This window comes from Coregonus lavaretus (assembly GCF_964263955.1).
Source record: "Coregonus lavaretus genome assembly, contig: HAP1_SCAFFOLD_4071, whole genome shotgun sequence".
Lineage (NCBI taxonomy): Eukaryota > Metazoa > Chordata > Actinopteri > Salmoniformes > Salmonidae > Coregonus > Coregonus lavaretus.
In genome coordinates this window covers 12,217-32,540 of record NW_028160908.1, presented here as the reverse complement: position 1 = coordinate 32,540, position 20,324 = coordinate 12,217, and the positions used below count along the sequence as shown (strand labels likewise).

The 20,324-nt window shown below is 43.1% G+C and overlaps 1 protein-coding gene across 3 annotated transcripts; it reads right to left on the bottom strand.

The window, feature by feature from the left end:
- Positions 1-1,689: 1,689 nt before the first annotated feature.
- LOC311121321 (cobalamin trafficking protein CblD-like) lies at positions 1,690-19,327 on the bottom strand. 3 transcript variants are annotated; one of them, XR_014612267.1, is made up of 9 exons: positions 19,141-19,324; positions 18,696-18,742; positions 18,457-18,607; positions 18,048-18,268; positions 7,459-7,567; positions 7,010-7,140; positions 3,357-3,443; positions 2,772-3,152; positions 1,690-2,661 (listed from the first exon to the last, which is right to left on the bottom strand). XR_014612267.1 is itself a non-coding variant. In XM_084195822.1 (8 exons), exons 2-8 carry the CDS (start codon positions 18,702-18,704, stop codon positions 2,952-2,954), a joined length of 909 nt encoding a protein of 302 aa, XP_084051948.1. In that variant the 5' UTR covers positions 18,705-18,742; positions 19,141-19,327; the 3' UTR covers positions 1,690-2,951. The 3 variants fall into 3 exon arrangements, 2 of the variants coding, with proteins under 2 accessions (XP_084051948.1, XP_084051947.1); XM_084195822.1 differs by having other exon boundaries at positions 1,690-3,152; positions 19,141-19,327; XM_084195821.1 differs by having other exon boundaries at positions 1,690-3,152; positions 19,154-19,266.
- Positions 19,328-20,324: the final 997 nt, after the last annotated feature.

The window sequence follows — 20,324 nt, the reverse complement described above, 5'->3', positions numbered from 1 at the left end:
TTTTTTGTGTATGGGTGGTCCCGGGGTTCGAACCCACTACCTTAGCGTTACAAGCGCCGTGCTCTACCAGCTGAGCTACAGAGGACCACGTCAATGCGAGCTGTGGCAAGAAGGTTTGCTGTGTCTGTCAGCGTAGTGTCCAGAGCATGGAGGCGCTAACAGGAGACATTCCAGTACATCAGGAGACGTGGAGGAGGCCGTAGGAGGGCAACAACCCAGCAGCAGGACTGCTACCTCCGCCTTTGTGCAAGGAGGAGCAGGAGGAGCACTGCCAGAGCCCTGCAAAATGACCTCCAGCAGGCCACAAATGTGCATGTATCTGCTCAAACGGTCAGAAACAGACTCCATGAGGGTGGTATGAGGGCCCGACGTCCACAGGTGGGGGTTGTGCTTACAGCCCAACACCGTGCAGGACGTTTGGCATTTGCCAGAGAACACCAAGATTGGCAAATTCGCCACTGGCGCCCTGTGCTCTTCACAGATGAAAGCAGGTTCACACTGAGCACGTGACAGACGTGACAGAGTCTGGAGACGCCGTGGAGAACGTGGCATTTTTCTTTGGGGGGCCGCACAGCCCTCCATGTGCTCGCCAGAGGTAGCCTGACTGCCATTAGGTACCGAGATGAGATCCTCAGACCCCTTGTGAGACCATATGCTGGTGCGGTTGGCCCTGGGTTCCTCCTAATGCAAGACCTCATGTGGCTGGAGTGTGTCAGCAGTTCCTGCAAGAGGAAGGCATTGATGCTATGGACCGCCCGTTCCCCAGACCTGAATCCAATTGAGCACATCTGGGACATCATGTCTCGCTTCATCCATGTCTCAACGCCACGTTGCACCACAGACTGTCCAGGAGTTGGCGGATGCTTTAGTCCAGGTCTGGGAGGAGATCCCTCAGGAGACCATCCGCCACCTCATCAGGAGCATGCCCAGGCGTTGTAGGGAGGTCATACAGGCACGTGGAGGACACACACACTACTGAGCCTCATTTTGACTTGTTTTAAGGACATTACATCAAAGTTGGATCAGCCTGTAGTGTGGTTTTCCACTTTAATTTTGAGGGTGACTCCAAATCCAGACCTCCATGGGTTGATAAATTTGATTTCCATTGATAATTTTTGTGTGATTTTGTTGTCAGCACATTCAACAATGTAAAGAAAAAAGTATTTAATAAGATTATTTCATTCATTCAGATCTAGGATGTGTTATTTTAGTGTTCCCTTAATTTTTTTGAGCAGTGTATATACATACACAATACTAGTCAAAAGTTTGGACACACCTACTCATTCAAGGGTTTTTCTTTATTTTAACTATTTTACCTGTTAATTGAAATGCATTCCAGGTGAGTACCTCATGAAGCTGATTGAGAGAATGCCAAGAGTGTGCAAAGCTGTCATAAAGGCAAAGGGTGGCTATTTGAAGAATCTCAAATATAAAATATATTCTGATTTGTTTAACACTTTTTTGGTTGCTACATGATTCCATATGTGTTATTTCATAGTTTTGAGGTCTTCACTATTATTCTACAATGTAGAAAATAGTAAAAATTAAGAACAACCCTTGAATGAGTAGGTGTGTCCAAACTTTTGACTGGCACTGTATGTATGTATGTATGTATGTAAAATGAAGGTTAGTTAATCAACAATAACCTCTTTCCCTTAACCCTGAAAGAACTGACCACTGGCACACAGAGACGAGATGATTTGGTTTATTGCATTTCACATGTGGACCTCTGGATAAAAGCTGCCACAAGAATCACAGACCCATTTCAAAAACAGTTCATTTTGTAGAGAGAGACAAGTACCCCCGTTGTCACGAGCACAATATTCAAGTTTTTGAGGGTTAACGGATCTTAGGACCTGTGAACAAGACACGAGGTCTCCATCTTAAAGGTAACATGGATCAAATAAGAGCTCTTGAGAATCATCTCATGACATCAGAAAGGTAAACCCTTATCTTCTGATAAAAATGGGGGGTGATCAACCCAAGTCAAGGGTAGCAGCAGGTTGTCCCATGTTGTCTTTATATCTAACTGCATGACTTATTCTACTGTGAAACTCAACTGGGCAGTCAATCCACCTTTAACCACTTTCTATTTCACATTCAATATAACCTTTTCTACAGTTAAGTCTCTGAGATAAAAATCTATTTTGCAAGAGAGACTCTTCAAATCAGGCCTTTAAGCACAATACACAGAAGGAAAAAAAAACACTGTATGGCATAAAAATAATTATAAACTGGGTGATTCAAGCCCTGAATGCCGATTGGCTGACAGCCGTGGTATATTAGACTGTATACCAGGGGTATGACAAAACATTTAGTTTTACTGTTCTAATTACATTGGTAACCAGTTTATAATAGCAATAAGGCTCCTCTGGGGTTTGTGATATATAGCCAATATACTCTGCGTTGCGTCGTGCCTAAGAACAGCCCTTAGCCGTGGTATATTGCCCATATACCAAACCCCCTCAGGCCTTATTGCTTAATTATAAACTGGGTGGTTCGAGCCCTGAATGCTGATTGGCTGACAGCCATGGTATATCAGACCGTATACCACAGGTATGACAAAACATTTATTGTTAATGCTCTAATTACGTTGGTAACCAGTTTGTAATAGCAATAAGGCACCTCAGGGATTTGTGGTATATGTCCAATATACCACGGCTAAGGGCTGTATCCAGGTACTCCGCGTTGCGTCGTGCATAATAACAGCCCTTAGCTGTGGTATATTGGACATATACCACACCCCCTCGTGCCTTATTGCTTAAATATACTCTAATGGTAAAACCCTCAGGGACCATGTGGGTGTGGGTATTTCACCATAGTACTATTTGGCAGGTTTCTATAGAAACGTGAACAACAAACAGCTCTCCAAACAGTAGTCGAGGCCTGTGTAAAGAGCCATGACACATCAAGGTTTAATAGCAACCACATACCAGACACTCTCCCATCATTCAGCTGTAGTTCCCTTGCAGCTTCTTCATGATATGGCTATGGGGAGGTGCGTTGGTGAAAACTGTCCCCACGAAAACATGTGTTCCCCACAAGTTGTGGCGGATGACTTTGCAGCAGCCCAGATCCTCGATGTTGAAGCCCAGGTTACGGTACCGCTCGTCAGTCTCAAACAGTGTGTTGTTGGTGTACGACCCAAAGAACTGGAAGACAGACAGATCACATTAAGGGAAAAGATCTGAATACTGCTTGTTTATGTTTGAAATATTTTACTTTAACAAATATAATCAATTTCAATTGTCAAGACCACACAATTGCCATCCCTGTGTCACAACTGTATGTACTGTCATGAGACAGCTATTTCTGTAGCATAGTGCTAATCCTTCAGCAGCTATGAGTCGTCTTACCGCCATGCCTGAGGATGGGTCTATGAAGTCAGCCCAGAAGCCTTCTGTCCTCAGGGCATAACAGATCTCCTTGGCACTGGCAACAAACTGTAACAGAGAACAATGCTAAACTTATCTTAAGACAATTGATTTGATTTTCATGTTCGTTTCAAGCATTCTGATTTTGCACTGTTACAAACGCGTGAGATAGTGTCAAACAATCTGATTGTATGTTGTTAACTAACAATCGTGTGAGGTACCTGCATGGCCTGCTATACGTTTTTTTTTTTTTTTTTTTACAGATACCAAGGTAGAGACCATCTCTTCAAACAGATCGCTATGGGTAATGGTATCACAATATCAGATCCACTGGTTAACACGTGAAACGGATATCAATGTGCTGATAACAGTATAGCTTCCTCCACTGTCTCTGTCCCCATACCGGGCTCCAACCTGTTATCCTCTGCTCTCAACACGTGACCCTCCTTGACAACGTACCAAACGTTTGAGCTATTGTAAAATATCTAATTTGATAGCTCCATCAGCGACATTTCAAGCTAGCTGTGGAGTGAGCTAACGGTACATTAACTCTGTACACACGCAACAAGTGCTGTTGTAGAGATGTAGCCCATTACTGTGACGGGAGGGTACTAGGGTACCCGTCAGTCTCTAATAAATGAGTGCAGTCAAGGGGGGTCAGCAGCACAATTAGACCGATTCTCAGACAAGGGCATGTTAACCAGACGGTGAATAACACAGTCACAAACAAACCCTGCTCTTACACGCTCTGCCCTCACACACTCAGACTACTAACAGAAGTATTCTATTGTAATGCTGGGATCGGGAATAAGTCATGCACAATCCCATTATCATGAACAGAAGAGTACTACCAGTGCAGTCTTAGTCGGAGAGACACAATTAAAAGTTGACATTCATTCTGCAGCTGATTTACAACAAATAGGTTCTTGCTAATACTTAGAGGCATTGAGTTTGAGAGAGTACAGTTTAATCCTTTCAATTCCTTAGAGGTAAACAAAGATAGTGTTAAAATATACAACATGTTTGCCATAGACTTGCAAATCATAACTCCATACTGCTTCAGGCAGTAAAAGTGTCAGAATGATCTTCAGTAGTTCTGTAAACAATCAAAACAGAGCAGCGAATTTAACAGACATTTTTATTGATTAGCATCCGGGATAATGTGTGTCCAAGTCTTTACTGTGTTGTAGTGTCAACAAATTGCATATGCGTTCAGTGGACATCTTCATAGGTTTAGAAATAAACAGCACAAGGCGGAAGCGTTAATTATCACTTAGCAACGGCTATGGAGGAGAAAGTGGAGTTCTCGGAATGTTCAATCGCATTGGCCTAACTCTCTCCCTCCATACACACACACACACACACACACATATATATATACACAGTACCAGTCAAAGGTTTGGACACCTTCGCTGGTGACACTGTCTGGGATTTATTTAGAATTCAAGGCACACTTAACCAGCATGGCTACCACAGCATTCTGCAGCGATATGCCATCCCATCTGGTTTGTGCTTAGTGGGACTATCATTTTTGTTTTTCAACAGGACAATGACCCAACACACCTCCAGGCTGTGTAAGGGCTATTTGACCAAGAAGGCAAGTGATGGAGTGCTGCATCAGATGACCTGGCCTCCACAATCACCCAACCTCAACCCAATTGAGATGGTTTGGGATGAGTTGGATCGCAGAGCGAAGGAAAAGCAGCCAACAAGTGCTCAGTATATGGGAACTCCTTCAAGACTGTTGGAAAAGCATTCCAGGTGAAGCTGGTTGAGAGAATGCCAAGAGTGTGCAAAGCTGTCATCAAGGCAAAGGGTGGCTACTTTGAAGAATCTAAAATCAAAAAAATATGTTGATTTGTTTTACACTTTCTTGGTCACTACATGATTCCATATGTGTTATTTCATAGTTTATGTATTCACTATTATTCTACAATGTAGAAACTAGTACTATATATACACACAGTACCGTTCAAAAGTTTGGGGTCACTTAGAAATGTCCTTGTTTTCGAAAAGCTTTTTTTTGTCCATAAAAATAACATCAAATTGATCAGAAATAGTGTAGACATCGTTAATGTTGTAAATGGCTATTATAGCTGGAAATGGCTGATTTTTTATGGAATATCTACATAGAGGTACAGAGGCCCATTATCAGCAACCATCAGTCCTGTGTTCCAATGGCAGGTTGTGTTTGCTAATCCAAGTTTATCATTTTAAAAAGGCTAATTGATCATTAGAAAACCCTTTTGCAATTATGTTAGCATAGCTGAAAACTGTTGTGCTGATTAAAGAAGCAATAAAACTGGCCTTCTTGAGACTAGTTGAGTATCTGGAGCATCAGCAATTGTGGGTTCGATTACAGGCTCAAAATGACCAGAAATAAATAACTTTCTTCTGAAACTCATCAGTCTATTCTTGTTCTGAGAAATGAAGGCTATTCCATGCGAGAAATTGCCAAGAAACTGAAGATCTCGTACAACGCTGTGTACTACTCCCTTCACAGAACAGCGCAAACTGGCTCTAACCAGAATAGAAAGAGGAGTGGGAGGCCCCGGTGCACAACTGAGCAAGAGAACAAATACCTTAGTGTGTCGTTTGAGAAACAGACGCCTCACAGGTCCTCAACTGGCAGCTTCATGAAATAGTACCCGCAAAACACCAGTCTCAATGACAATAGTGAAGAGGCGACTCCGGGATGCTGACCTTCTAGGCAGAGTTGCAAAGAAAAAGCCATATCTCAGACTGGCCAATAAAAATAAAATATTAAGATGGGCAAAAGAACACAGACACTGGACAGAGGAAGATTGGAAAAAAGTGTTGTGGACAGACAAATCGAAGTTTGAGGTGTTCGGATCACAAAGAAGAACATTTGTGAGACGCAGACCAAATGAAAAGATGCTGGAGGAGTGCTTGATGCCATCTGTCAAGCATGGTGGAGCCAATGTGATGGTCTGGGGGTGCTTTGGTGGTGGTAAAGTGGGATATTTCTACAGGGTAAAAGGGATCTTGAAGAGGAAGGCTATCACTCCATTTTGCAACGCCATGCCATTCCCTGTTGACGGCGCTTGATTCGAGCCAATTTCCTCCTACAACAGGACAATGACCCAAAGCACAGCTCCAAACTATGTAAGAACTATTTAGGGAAGAAGCAGTCAGCTGGTATTCTGTCTATAATGGAGTGGCCAGCATAGTCACCGGATCTCAACCCTATTGAGCTGTTGTGGGAGCAGCTTGACCGTATGGTACGTAAGAAGTGCCAATCCAACTTGTGGGAGGTGCTTCAGGAAGCATGGGGTGAAATCTCTTCAGATTACCTCAACAAATTGACAACTATAATGCCAAAGGTCTGCAAGGCTGTAATTGCTGCAAATGGAGGATTCTTTGACGAAAGCAAAGTTTGAAGGACACAATTATTATTTCAATTAAAAATCATTATTGCTAACCTTGTCAATGACTACATTTCCAATTCATTTTGCTATATTTCCTATTCAAACTCATTTCATGTATGTTTTCATGGAAAACAAGGAAATGTCTAAGTGACCCCAAACTTTTGAACGGTAGTATATATATATATATATATATATATAGCTATCTCTGGGTAGAACTACCCAGTGTTGATTGAGACCCAAACTCACTTTGTCTAGCATCAATTCCCTCTCTTTGTCCACCGCCTCACACCACGCTGTCATGTCATTCTGCGTCTTCTGGGTCACTGTGACAACCGTCATGAAATTGTTAGGGGCCTCAGGGAACATTGACTCAAACTCTGTAAACACATGGGGAGAACAAGCATGGTCAAAACTTCATAGAAACGATCGACATTCCTCCAGTGTTTGAGCCCCCTCTACTGGATACATGTAGAATATCAATTTCATAACAACATGTAGACTGCTTTCACTTCTTTTCCCTACAAATTTCCCACTTAAGGGTTAGATATAGTTTACACAAACTTGAGACAGTATAACAACAAGTTGGAATATGTGTCAGAAAATGCGTGTAGCATGTTCGGAGTGTGTACTGTTACAAGACTGATCACATAGGCCTACATCTGTTTGGTCAAAGGATAACAAAACCATAAATGTACCTTTCTTCAGCAGCTCAGGGCAGGATTGTATGGCACACTCCACATTCGAGTTCTCAAAGTCCTGTTCTGCTCTGTTGACCTTTTGTTCTGGGGGAGTGGCCGCTTTCGCCTAAGAAAAACAATTAGGGAATGTACCTGAAAATTATACTGGATAATATGCATACGCTTCTTTATCTTTCTTATCAACGCGAACAAAAAAGGTACACAATTATTTTACATGCCCAGAGCATTATGGATGTCGAAATAACACTCCGAAATTGTGAAAATTATGATAAATCCCTTTTTCTGCTGTTTGAAAAAAAAAATTATCCTGGAATTTCAGCCTGTTCAGCAGATGGGATGGAGTTTTTGGCCCAGATCATGATGTCAATCTGATCTGATTTTAATAGACCAATGACTGTTCATCTGGGTATCAGATAATCAGGGCTGTCTATGTAAATATCTTCAAATGTATTACCTAATGCCCAGTAGGACTGGGCGATACGGCCTAAAACTCACGTCTCGATTTTATCACGATATATACACTTCCGGTCAAAAGTTTTAGAACACCTACTCATTCAAGGGTTTTTCTTTATTTTTACTATTTCTACATTGTAGAATAATAGTGAAGTCGTCAAAACTATGAAATAACACATATGGAATCATGTAGTAACCAAAAAAAAGTGTTAAACAAATCAAAATGTATTTGAGATTCTTCAAATAGCCACCCTTTACGGTTATGACAGCTTTGCACACTCTTGGCATTCTCTCAACCAGCTTCACCTGGAATGCTTTTCCAACAGTCTTAAAGGAGTTCCCACATATGCTTAGCACTTGTTGGCTGCTTTTCCTTCACTCTGCGGTCCGACTCATCCCAAACCCCCTCAATTTGGTTGAGGTCGGGGGATTGTGGAGGCCAGGTCATCTGATGCAGCACTCCATCACTCTCCTTCTTGGTAAAATAGCCCTTACACAGCCTGAAGGTGCGTTAGGTCATTGTCCTGTTGAAAAACAAATGATAGTCCCACTAAGCCCAAACCAGATAGGATGGCATATCGCTGCAGAATGCTGTGGTAGTCATGCTGGTTAAGTGTGCCTTGAAATCTAAATAAATCACAGACAGTGACACCATCAAAGCACCCCCACACCATAACACCTCCATGCTTTACGGTGGGAAATACACATGCGGAGATCATCCGTTCACCCACACCGCGTCTCACAAAGACACAGCGGTTGGAATCCAAAATCTCCAATTTGGACTCCAGACCAAAGGACAAATTTCCACCAGTCTAATGTCCATTGCTCGTGTTTCTTGGCCCAAGCAGGTCTCTTCTTCTTATTGGTGTCCTTTAGTAGTGGTGTCTTTGCAGCAATTCGACCATAAAGGCCTGATTCACACAGTCACCCTGTGAACAGTTGATGTTGAGATGTGTCTGTTACTTGAACTCTGTGAAGCATTTATTTGGGCTGCAATTTCTGAGTCTGGTAACTCTAATGAACTTATCCTCTGCAGCAGAGTTAACTCTGGGTCTTCCTTTCCTGTGGCGGTCCTCATGAGAGCCAGTTTCATCATAGCGCTTGATGGTTTTTGAGACTGCACTTGAATAAACTTTTAGTTCTTGAAATTTTCCAGATTGACTGACCTGCATGTCTTAAAGTAATGATGGACTGTCGTTTCTCTTTGCTTATTTGAGCTGTTCTTGCCATAATATGGACTTGGTATTTTACCAAATAGGGCTATCTTCTGTGTACCCCCCTACCTTTTCACAACACAACTGATTAGCTCAAACGCATTAAGAAGGAAAGAAATTCTACAAATTAACTTTTAAGGAGGCACACCTGTTAATTGAAATGCATTCCAGGTGACTACCTCTTGAAGCTGGTTGAGAGAATGCCAAGAGTGTGCAAAGCTGTCATCAAGGCAAAGGGTGGCTATTTGAAGAATCTCAAATATAAAATATATTTGTAAAACACTTTTTTGGTTACTACATGATTCCATATGTGTTATTTCCTAGTTTTAATGTCTTCACTATTATTATAAAATGTAGAAAATAGTAAAAATAAAGAAAAACCCTGGAATGAGTAGGTGTGTCCAAACTTTTGACTGGTACTGTGTGTGTGTGTGTGTGTGTGTGTGTGTGTGTGTGTGTGTGTGTGTGTGTGTATATATATATATATATATATATATATATATATATATATATATATATATATATATATATATATATATATATATATATATATACAGTGGGGAAAAAAAGTATTTAGTCAGCCACCAATTGTGCAAGTTCTCCCACTTAAAAAGATGAGAGAGGCCTGTAATTTTCATCATAGGTACACGTCAACTATGACAGACAAATTGAGAAAAGAAAATCCAGAAAATCACATTGTAGGATTTTTAATGAATTTATTTGCAAATTATGGTGGAAAATAAGTATTTGGTCACCTACAAACAAGCAAGATTTCTGGCTCTCACAGACCAGTAACTTCTTCTTTAAGAGGCTCCTCTGTCCTCCACTCGTTACCTGTATTAATGGCACCTGTTTGAACTTGTTATCAGTATAAAAGACACCTGTCCACAACCTCAAACAGTCACACTCCAAACTCCACTATGGCCAAGACCAAAGAGCTGTCAAAGGACACCAGAAACAAAATTGTAGACCTGCACCAGGCTGGGAAGACTGAATCTGCAATAGGTAAGCAGCTTGGTTTGAAAAACTCAACTGTGGGAGCAATTATTAGGAAATGGAAGACATACAAGACCACTGATAATCTCCCTCGATCTGGGGCTCCACGCAAGATCTCACCCCGTGGGGTCAAAATGATCACAAGAACGGTGAGCAAAAATCCCAGAACCACACGGGGGGACCTAGTGAATGACCTGCAGAGAGCTGGGACCAAAGTAACAAAGCCTACCATCAGTAACACACTACGCCGCCAGGGACTCAAATCCTGCAGTGCTAGACGTGTCCCCCTGCTTAAGCCAGTACATGTCCAGGCCCGTCTGAAGTTTGCTAGAGTGCATCCAGAAGAGGATTGGGAGAAAGTCATATGGTCAGATGAAACCAAAATAGAACTTTTTGGTAAAAACTCAACTTGTCGTGTTTGGAGGACAAAGAATGCTGAGTTGCATCCAAAGAACACCATACCTACTGTGAAGCATGGGAGTGAAAACATCATACTTTGGGGCTGTTTTTCTGCAAAGGGACCAGGACGACTGATCCGTGTAAAGGAAAAATGAATGGGGCCATGTATCGTGAGATTTTGAGTGAAAACCTCCTTCCATCAGCAAGGGCATTGAAGATGAAACGTGGCTCGGTCTTTCAGCATGACAATGATCCCAAACACACCACCCGGGCAACGAAGGAGTGGCTTCGTAAGAAGCATTTCAAGGTCCTGGAGTCTCCAGATCTCAACCCCATAGAAAATCTTTGGAGGGAGTTGAAAGTCCGTGTTGCCCAGCGACAGCCCCAAAACATCACTGCTCTAGAGGAGATCTGCATGGAGGAATGGGCCAAAATACCAGCAACAGTGTGTGAAAACCTTGTGAAGACTTACAGAAAACGTTTGACCTGTGTCATTGCCAACAAAGGGTATATAACAAAGTATTGAGAAACTTTTGATATTGACCAAATACTTATTTTCCACCATAATTTGCAAATAAATTAATTTAAAATCCTACAATGTGATTTTCTGGAATATTTTTTCTCATTTTGTCTGTCATAGTTGACGTGTACCTATGATGAAAATTACAGGCCTCTCTCATCTTTTTAAGTGGGAGAACTTGCACAATTGGTGGCTGACTAAATACTTTTTTTCCCCACTGTATATATATATATACACACACACACATACACACACACACACACACACACACTAAATGTTTTCACTACATTTGTTGTACAATTGAAGGCCAAATACACTGCATTTAAAAACAGTCAGCAAATTATACCTAGGCTGAATATATGCCTTCCACAACCATAAGACCCACTAACAATGTCATAATTTTTTACATAAATAGTTGTACCTGCTCATTTTGCAATAATCACTGATCTGGCTTTCAGGTATGTCTATAAAAATGCCCTTTTTGTAAAAAAATAAAATAAAATCACCAGAACTATGCATAATGCACATTCACTAATAATGAGGCATTATAGAAAATGAACACGGGTCTCATAAACAATCTCTCAAGCACAAGCCCACGTACTAGTGAGTAGCCAGCTAATATTTATATTTCAAGTTTAGCCAACTTGGATCTAGGTAGAATTTCACAAGCTCTGAATTCAGCTAACAAGGCAAAACAGTTGAATTGTTATGAACACAACCTTCTGTCCGTCTCCAACTGTTTGAACAGCATGCTCAGATGTTGAACTCAAGTGGCCTACCTTATTTCTCAGAATGAGAATGAGCTGACAATTCCTTATATAATTGTTTTATGCTTATTGCACATTTATAAAACACAGAATAAACAGCAGGTATAGCAATCTTTATTTGACAAAAATGCTGCTAGCGATACGTGGTACCGTAATGCGCGCGCTACAAACTGACCATTCATTTTCCAGAATGAATGTTCATTGGTACATCCGTTTTAGTAGTGTCTGCTCTGCTCAAAATTTGAGGAGTTGAAACGGTTCGAAAGGTTAACTTCTCCTCTATTACAGTAAAAGAATGTCTCCAAGTGTTTCGGTGTCCATATGACCGATTCTGTTGGACCAAACCTCAAATGCAAATAGTGAGTTGAAACAGTTTGTCAGAGAGGAAGAAGTGATCTCTAATCTTTGTTGTTGTAAGGGGATGGGTTTGGGATTGAGGCGAAGTGAGAGGTTTCACTCTCGCCATAATCTGTCAAAAATAAGCCCAATGCGTTTCTATAGGCTTATTTTTGACCTAAACTTGTCGCCTGCCTTCCCGCCTTTGGGACAACGACTCCCATTGTTAGGGCAGAGACATGAGCATCTTGTCATTACATACAGATCTCTGGTGTAAAGGTGCACAGCACAGAAGGAGCGAACGAGACGAGACCAAAAAGACAACATGAGAACATAAACGCTCATAAAAACGAAAAATAAATTTTGAATATCGCGCAAAAAACAAACATGCATTCGAATTAATCTAATTAATTCGATATTACGCCCAGCGCTAATGCCCACACGATCAGACTGACAATTTCAAGGGCCAAAATAGGCTGAGGGAAATCAATGATAGAAAATATATTTTGGAGTTATTTTCATTAAATAAACAGTAATTTATTAGACATAACAAAAAACTGCAGGGGCGATTTAAATGAAATCACTGCGGATCACCATTAGGCCTAGTTCCACACACATTTACATTACATTTTCGTCAATTAGCAGACGCTCTTATCCAGAGCAACTTACAAATTGGTGCATTCACCTTATGATAGCCAGTGGGACAACCACTTATATATATATTATATATTTTTTTGGGGGGGGGGGGGGGGGGGGGGGGGGGGGGGCAGAACAAACTAGGGCCAGGACAATACCAGTATCATGATACTCGTTAGTATCTTGGCAAGGAAACAAAACAAGCAGGGGATTTAACTTCTTTAGAAAAACAGCCCTGGTGTTGGAAAGGTTAGGAACAGCGCCGGAGAAGATGGCTGCCGTTTTACAGCCCTCTAACCAATTGTACTATTATGTGTGTTTTTCCGCGTTATTTGTAATTTATTTTGTACATAATGTTTCTGCCATCGTCTCTTATAACCAAAAAGAGCTTCTGGATATCAGGACAGCGATTACTCACCTCATATTGGACAAAGATTTTTTCTTCAACGAGGCGGCCGCGAAGGATATCCTACAGACACCCGACAAGGCCCAAATCCCCGTCATTCGCATGAGGAAGAGACAGAGATATCGTGGACGTAGGTCGGGGTGCCTTGTAAGGATCCGACGGCGAGTGAGTAAACTGCCGCTCCCATCAATCCTATTAGCCAATCTTCAATCATTGGAGAACAAATTGGATGACCTAAGATTACGGTTATCCTACCAACGGGACATTAAAAACTGTAATATATTATGTTTCAACGAGTCGTGGCTGAACGACGACATGGATAACATACAGCTAGCGGGCTATACGCTACATCGGCAGGATAGAACGGCTGACTCCGGTAAGACAAGGGTGTAAGTGGCGGTCTGTGTATATTTGTAAACAACAGCTGGTGCACAAAATCAAATACTAAGGAAGTCTCGAGCTTTTGCTCGCCTGAGGTAGAGTATCTTATGATAAGCTGTAGACCACACTATTTACCAAGAGAGTTTTCATCTATATTTTTCATAGCTGTCTATTTACCACCACAAACCAATGCTGGCATTAAGATTGCACTGAATGAGCTGTATAAGGCCATAAATCAACAGGAAAACGCTCATCCAGATGCAGCGCTCCTAGTGGCCGGGGACTTTATTGCAGGGAAACATAAATCCGTTCTACCTAATTTCTGCCAGCATGTTAAATGTGCAACCAGAGGAAAAAAAAACTCTAGACCACCTTTACTCCACACACAGAGACGCATACAAAGCTCTCCCTCGCCCTCCATTTGGCAAATCTGACCATAACTCTATCCTCCTGATTCCTGCTTATAAGCAAAAACTAAAGCAGGAAGCACCAGTGACTCGGTTAATAAAAAAGTGGTCAGATGACACAGATGCTAAGCTACAGGACTGTTTTGCTAGCACAGACTGGAACATGTTCCGGGATTCTTCAGATAGCATTGAGGAGTACACCACATCAGTCACTGGCTTCATCAATAAGTGCATTGATGATGTCGTCCCCACAGTGACCGTACGTACATACCCCAACCAGAAGCCTGGATTACAGGAAACATCCGCACTGAGCTAAAGGGTAGAGCTGCCGCTTTCAAGGAGCGGGACTCTAACCCGGACGCTTATAAGAAATCCCGCTATGCCCTCCGACGAACCATCAAACAGGCAAAGAGTCAATACAGGACTAAGATTGAATCGTACTACACTGGCTCTGACGCTCGTCGGATGTGGCAGGGCTTGAAAACTATTACAGACTACAAAGGGAAGCACAGCCGCGAGCTGCCCAGTGACACAAGACTTCCAGACAAGCTAAACCACTTCTATGCTCGCTTCGAGGCAAGCAACACTGAAGCATGCATGAGAGCACCAGCTGTTCCGGATGACTATGTGATCACGCTCTCCGTAGCCGATGTGAGTAAGACTTTTAAGCAGGTCAACATTCACAAGGCCGCAGGGCCAGACGGATTACCAGGACGTGTACTCCGAGCATGTGCTGACCAACTGGCAAGTGTCTTCACTGACATTTTCAACATGTCCCTGACTGAGTCTGTAATACCAACATGTTTCAAGCAGACCACCATAGTCCCCGTGCCCAAGGACTCTAAGATAACCTGCCTAAATGACTACCGACCCGTAGCACTGACGTCTGTAGCCATGAAGTGCTTTGAAAGGCTGGTCATGGCTCACATCAACAGCATTATCCCAGAAACCCTAGACCCACCATAATTTGCATATCGCCCCAACAGATCCACAGATGATGCAATCTCTATTGCACTCCACACTGCCCTTTCGCACCTGGACAAGAGGAACACCTACGTGAGAATGCTATTCATTGACTACAGCTCAGCATTCAACACCATACTGCCCTCAAAGCTCATCACTAAGCTAAGGATCCTGGGACTAAACACCTCCCTCTGCAACTGGATCCTGGACTTCCTGACGGGCCGCCCCCAAGTGGTAAGGGTAGGTAACAACACATCTGCCACACTGATCCTCAACACGGGGGCCCCTCAGGGGTGCGTGCTCAGTCCCCTCCTGTACTCCCTGTTCACCCATGACTGCATGGCCAGGCACGACTCCAACACCATCATTAATACCACCGTACCTTCTCCGCTTATCAATCCGGTTTCCGAGCTGGTCATGGGTGCACTTCAGCCACGCTCAAGGTCCTAAACGATATTATAACCGCGATTGATAATAGACAGTACTGTGCAGCCGTCTTCATCGACCTGGCCAAGGCTTTCGACTCTGTCAACCACCGCATTCTTATTGGCAGACTAAATTGCCTTGGTTTCTCAAATGACTGCCTCGCCTGGTTCACCAACTACTTCTCAGATAGAGTTCAGTGTGTCAAATCGGAGGGCCTGTTGTCTGGACCTATGGCAGTCTCTATGGGGGTGCCACAGGGTTCAATTCTTGGGCTGACACTTTTCTCCGTGTATATCAATGATGTCGCTCTTGCTGCTGGTGACTCTCAGATCCACCTCTACGCAGACGACACCATTTTGTATACATCTGGCCCTTCATTGGACACCGTGTTAACAAACCTCCAAACGAGCTTCAATGCCATACAACACTCCTTCAGTAGCCTCCAACTGCTCTTAAACACTAGTAAAACGAAATGCATGCTTTTCAATCGAACGCTGCTGGCACCCGCCCACCCGACTAGAATCACCACTCTTGACGGGTCTGACCTAGAGTATGTGGACAACTACAAATACCTAGGTGTCTGGTTAGACTGTAAACTCTCCTTCCAGACTCACATAAAGAATCTCTAATCCAAAGTTAAATCTAGAATCGGCTTCCTATTTCGCAACAAAGCCTCCTTCACTCATGCTGCCAAACATGCCCTCGTAAAACTGACTATCCTACCGATCCTTGACTTCGGCGATGTCATTTACAAAATAGCCTCCAACACTCTACTCAGCAAATTGGATGTAGTCTATCACAGTGCCATCCGTTTTGTCTCCAAAGCCCCATACGCTACCCACCACTGTGACCTGTACGCTCTTGTTGGCTGGTCCTCACTACATGTTCGTCGTCAAACCCACTGGCTCCAGGCCATCTATAAATCACTGCTAGGCAAATCCCCGCCTTATCTTAGCTCATTGGTCACCATAGCAGCACCCACCCGTAGTCTGCGCTCCAGCAGGTATATCTCACTGGTCATTCCCAAAGCCAACACCTCCTTTGGCCGCCATTCCTTCCAGTTCTCTGCTGCCAATGACTGGAACGAATTGCAAAAATCTCTGAAGCTGGAGACTCTTATCTCCCTCACTAACTTTAAGCATCAGTTGTCAGAGCACCTTACCGATCACTGCACCTGTACACAGCCCATCTGAAATTAGCCCACCCAACTACCTCATCCCTATATTGTTATTTATTTTGCTCTTTTGCACCCCAGTATCTCTATTTGCACATAATCTCTTGCACATCTAGCATTCCAGTGTTAATACTATTGTAATTATTTTGCACTATAGCCTATTTATTGCCTTACCTCCATAACTTGCTACATTTGCACACACTGTATATATATTTTCTGTTGTATTTTTGACTTTATGTTTTGTTTTACCCCATATGTAACTCTGTGTTGTTTTTATCGCACTGCTTTGCTTTATCTTGGCCAGGTCGCAGTTGTAAATGAGAACTTGTTCTCAACTGGCTTACCTGGTTAAATAAAGGTGAAATAAAAATAAAAATAAAATTAAGCTTGCCGACGACACAACAGTGGTAGGCCTGATCATCGACATCGAGGGGACAGCCTATAGGGAGGAGGTCAGAGACCTGGCCGTGTGGTGCCAGGACAACAACCTCTCCCTCAACGTGACCAAGACAAAGGAGATGATTGTGGACTACAGGAAAAAAAAGAGGACTGAGCACGCCCCCATTCTCATCGACGGGGCTGTAGTCGAACAGGTTGAGAGCTTCAAGTTCCTTGGTGTCCACATCACCAACAAACTAACATGGTCCAAACACACCAAGACAGTCGTGAAGAGGGCACGACAAAGCCTATTCCCCCTCAGGAGACTGAAAAGATTTGGCATGGGTCCTTAGATCCTCAAAAAATTCTACAGCTGCACCATCGAGAGCATCCTGACTGGTTGCATCACCGCCTGGTATGGCAACTGCTTGGCTTCCGACCGCAAGGCACTACAGAGGGTAGTGCGTACGGCCCAGTACATCACTGGGGCCACGCTTCCTGCCATCCAGGACCTCTATACCAGGCGGTGTCAGAGGAAAGCCCTAAAAATTGTCAAAGACTCCAGCCACCCTAGTCATAGACTGTTCTCTCTGCTACCGCACGGCAAGCGGTACCGGAGTGCCAAGTCTAGGTCCAAAAGACTTCTCAACAGCTTCTACCCCCAAGCCATAAGACTCCTGAACAGCTAATCATGGCTACCCGGACTATTTGCACTGCCCCCCCACCCCATCCTTTTACGCTGCTGCTACTCTGTTAATTATTTATGCATAGTCACTTTAACTCTGCCCACATGTACATATTACTTCAACTACCTCAACTAGCCTGTGCCCCCCGCACATTGACTCTGCACCGGTACTGTTGGTTAAGGGCTGTAAGTAAGCATTTCACTGTAATGTCTGCACCTGTTGTATTCGGCGCATGTGGCCAATAAAATTTGATTTGATTTGATTTTATACAGACATCATTATGTATCTTATTTATTTTCTAAGCTATAGCACACAATAGGTTACATACAGCAGGTTTATAAAGGAACAAAGATTTTGGTCTGCTTCCTGTTTTCATTTGCGGTACTGGCATCGTCACAGCCCTAGAAGAAATGTGTGTCAATTGTCATTCCAAATCTCACTTACTTGGAACTCTCCGACAACATGAGCCAGGAGGAACTCATACCTCTCGCTGCTGGAGGGGGCAGACAGCACGTCGGGGACTGTCTGGTGGACTGGGCCTTTAATCTTTTCTTCTGCTGTACTCTCCAGGTGGCAGTCGAAGCCTGCAATACCTGGCAACTGGAAGCGCTGGTCCTGAGGCCCGATCGGACCCATGCTCTCATCAGGCCACACTGTCCTGTGACCTGATGTAATCAAATAACAACGAGACATAAGTTAACACTTTCTAAAACATTGGGAACTGATTTTATTTTATTTCTTTCAAGAAGTTGATCCAATCATTGAACTGGTTAACTTTCCTTCTGAATAACAGACAGTTGGTTTATTATATTTATGTACAGTAGCATCATTGTGATTAGAGGTCTGAGCTTACCAAGATCAGGTGGTGTGAAGGCTAATCGAGGCTCATCAGAGCCAGAGGATCCAGCACCAGAGAATGTTCTCTGGTTGGGTCCAGCGATCCGCCGGACCAGTACATGAAGCCCTGGCAGGTATGTCACCAGTCTGGCTCTACTACAGCTCACCTGAGGAACAGAGAATGAACATCACCATCAGGTCACACACGACACACTACAAAAAACATGTTGTGTGTGTGTGTGTGTGTTGACTTACACTGGCCATCCTGTTGGGCTGCTCTCTTCTGTGGTCCACTTGTAAAACTGCAAAAGAAAAATGACTAAATTAACTAAACGCATAGCTAGCTAGCCAAACTTGACACCGAACACTCGAGGCAGGTGCATCAACTGATTGCTAGTACTAGAATCAAGCTAGCTAACGTTAGTTAGTTAGCTAGCAGCTTTCTGACAAATTATTTGAACACACATTTATGAATATCCTATAAATGACATCGTAGTTCTGTCATTTATTGTGCTGATTTATGATAAATATTTCAAACTAGATAACTATCTGCCTCATTACATAACGGGCTTCAGAATGGCACGCTTGCTAGCTAAAAAGTGAGAGCTGCTGCAACTACTGCTAGCTATTTTGCTAGCTTCTAGATGGAATATCTCTCTTAGTTGATAGGGTCTGACAATCGTAACTTCAAAAGTTTTACCTTAAATATATACCTTGAAGAATATCGCCTTCTTGCATGCATAAATCAATAAAATACGTTGAGAAAATAGTTTTGATCTGCGTTTATAGCTAACTTGCTAATTGCCTGCGTCACATTGCTTTCGATTTGCACATGCGCCCCTTCTCCCTCATACTAGATCTCATCCTCTCTCTTTCTCTCTGATACTGCCCACACTGTAGCAATACACGCTCCACGGTCTCTGTTTCCTGGCAATAATCACACTTTCCTGTTGGATGCTTTCCTATCACATGTATGGTCTTATTCAACTGGCTGTGTCCCACCCTTAATCTTGTAAAAATAGCCTCCTCTCTTCTGTCCCTTCCTGCTGTCCTCCCCTCCCCGACTTTCCTCTGTACTTGAAATAAATGCCTGCCCTTATTATCTCTATTCCACTGCTCCTGCCATCTCTGCACCGTCACTGTCCATATCAGGTTTTTTGCCTCTGCCTTGCTCATTGAAACTACAACATCAACATCCCCACTACTAAGTGCTTGTTTAGCCAGTACATCAACTGCCTCGTTCCCCTCCACCCCCACATGGGCTGGGACCCAAGTAAATCTTATCTGTATACCCATCTGTCCATCAGCTCCGCCGTATATACAGCCAGATGATCTGTAATACGTTTCCTGACTCCCACCCCACTTTCCTGCACTAGAAATGCTGACCCAGTACGTCCTGTCCTTGGATCTTTTGAACCATCTGTGTAAATGACCACAAAATCCTGAAACACAGTATCCAGACATCTCTTAAACAAATCAGATGGATCAACACTCTCCCTATCTTTCTGTAGTCTCTCCAACACTTCTAGATCAACTACTGGAGGCAGGAGTAGCCATGGTGGATTTACAGGAATAGATACCGTTGGACTAAACTCCCTTTCATACAGTCCCATCTCCTTTGCCTGGGTATTACCCACCCACCCAAAGCTCATGTTCTGTCCTCGCTCATGTTCCCAGCATGCCTGTAAAATCCCTTTCGCAGGATGAGACACCCCATGTCCCTCTAGGTTGACCCAATAATTAATTGCCAGCTGCTGTCTCCTAATCTGCAATGGCATATTACATTTTACATTTTAGTCATTTAGCAGACGCTCTTATCCAGAGCGACTTACAGTTAGTGAGTGCATACATTATTATTTGTATTATTTTTTCATACTGGCCCCC

Bases quoted from the DNA above. Each gene is read 5' to 3' on its own strand.
- LOC311121321 (XM_084195821.1), bottom strand. From the start codon at position 19,178: ATGCAAGAAGGCGATATTCTTCAAG. The intron at 7,141-7,458 runs GTACATTTATGG...ATGTGTTTACAG, and splicing joins CCCTGAGCTGCTGAAGAAAG to AGTTTGAGTCAATGTTCCCT. The intron at 3,444-7,009 runs GTGAGTTTGGGT...TCTCTGTTACAG, and splicing joins GGGAATTGATGCTAGACAAA to TTTGTTGCCAGTGCCAAGGA.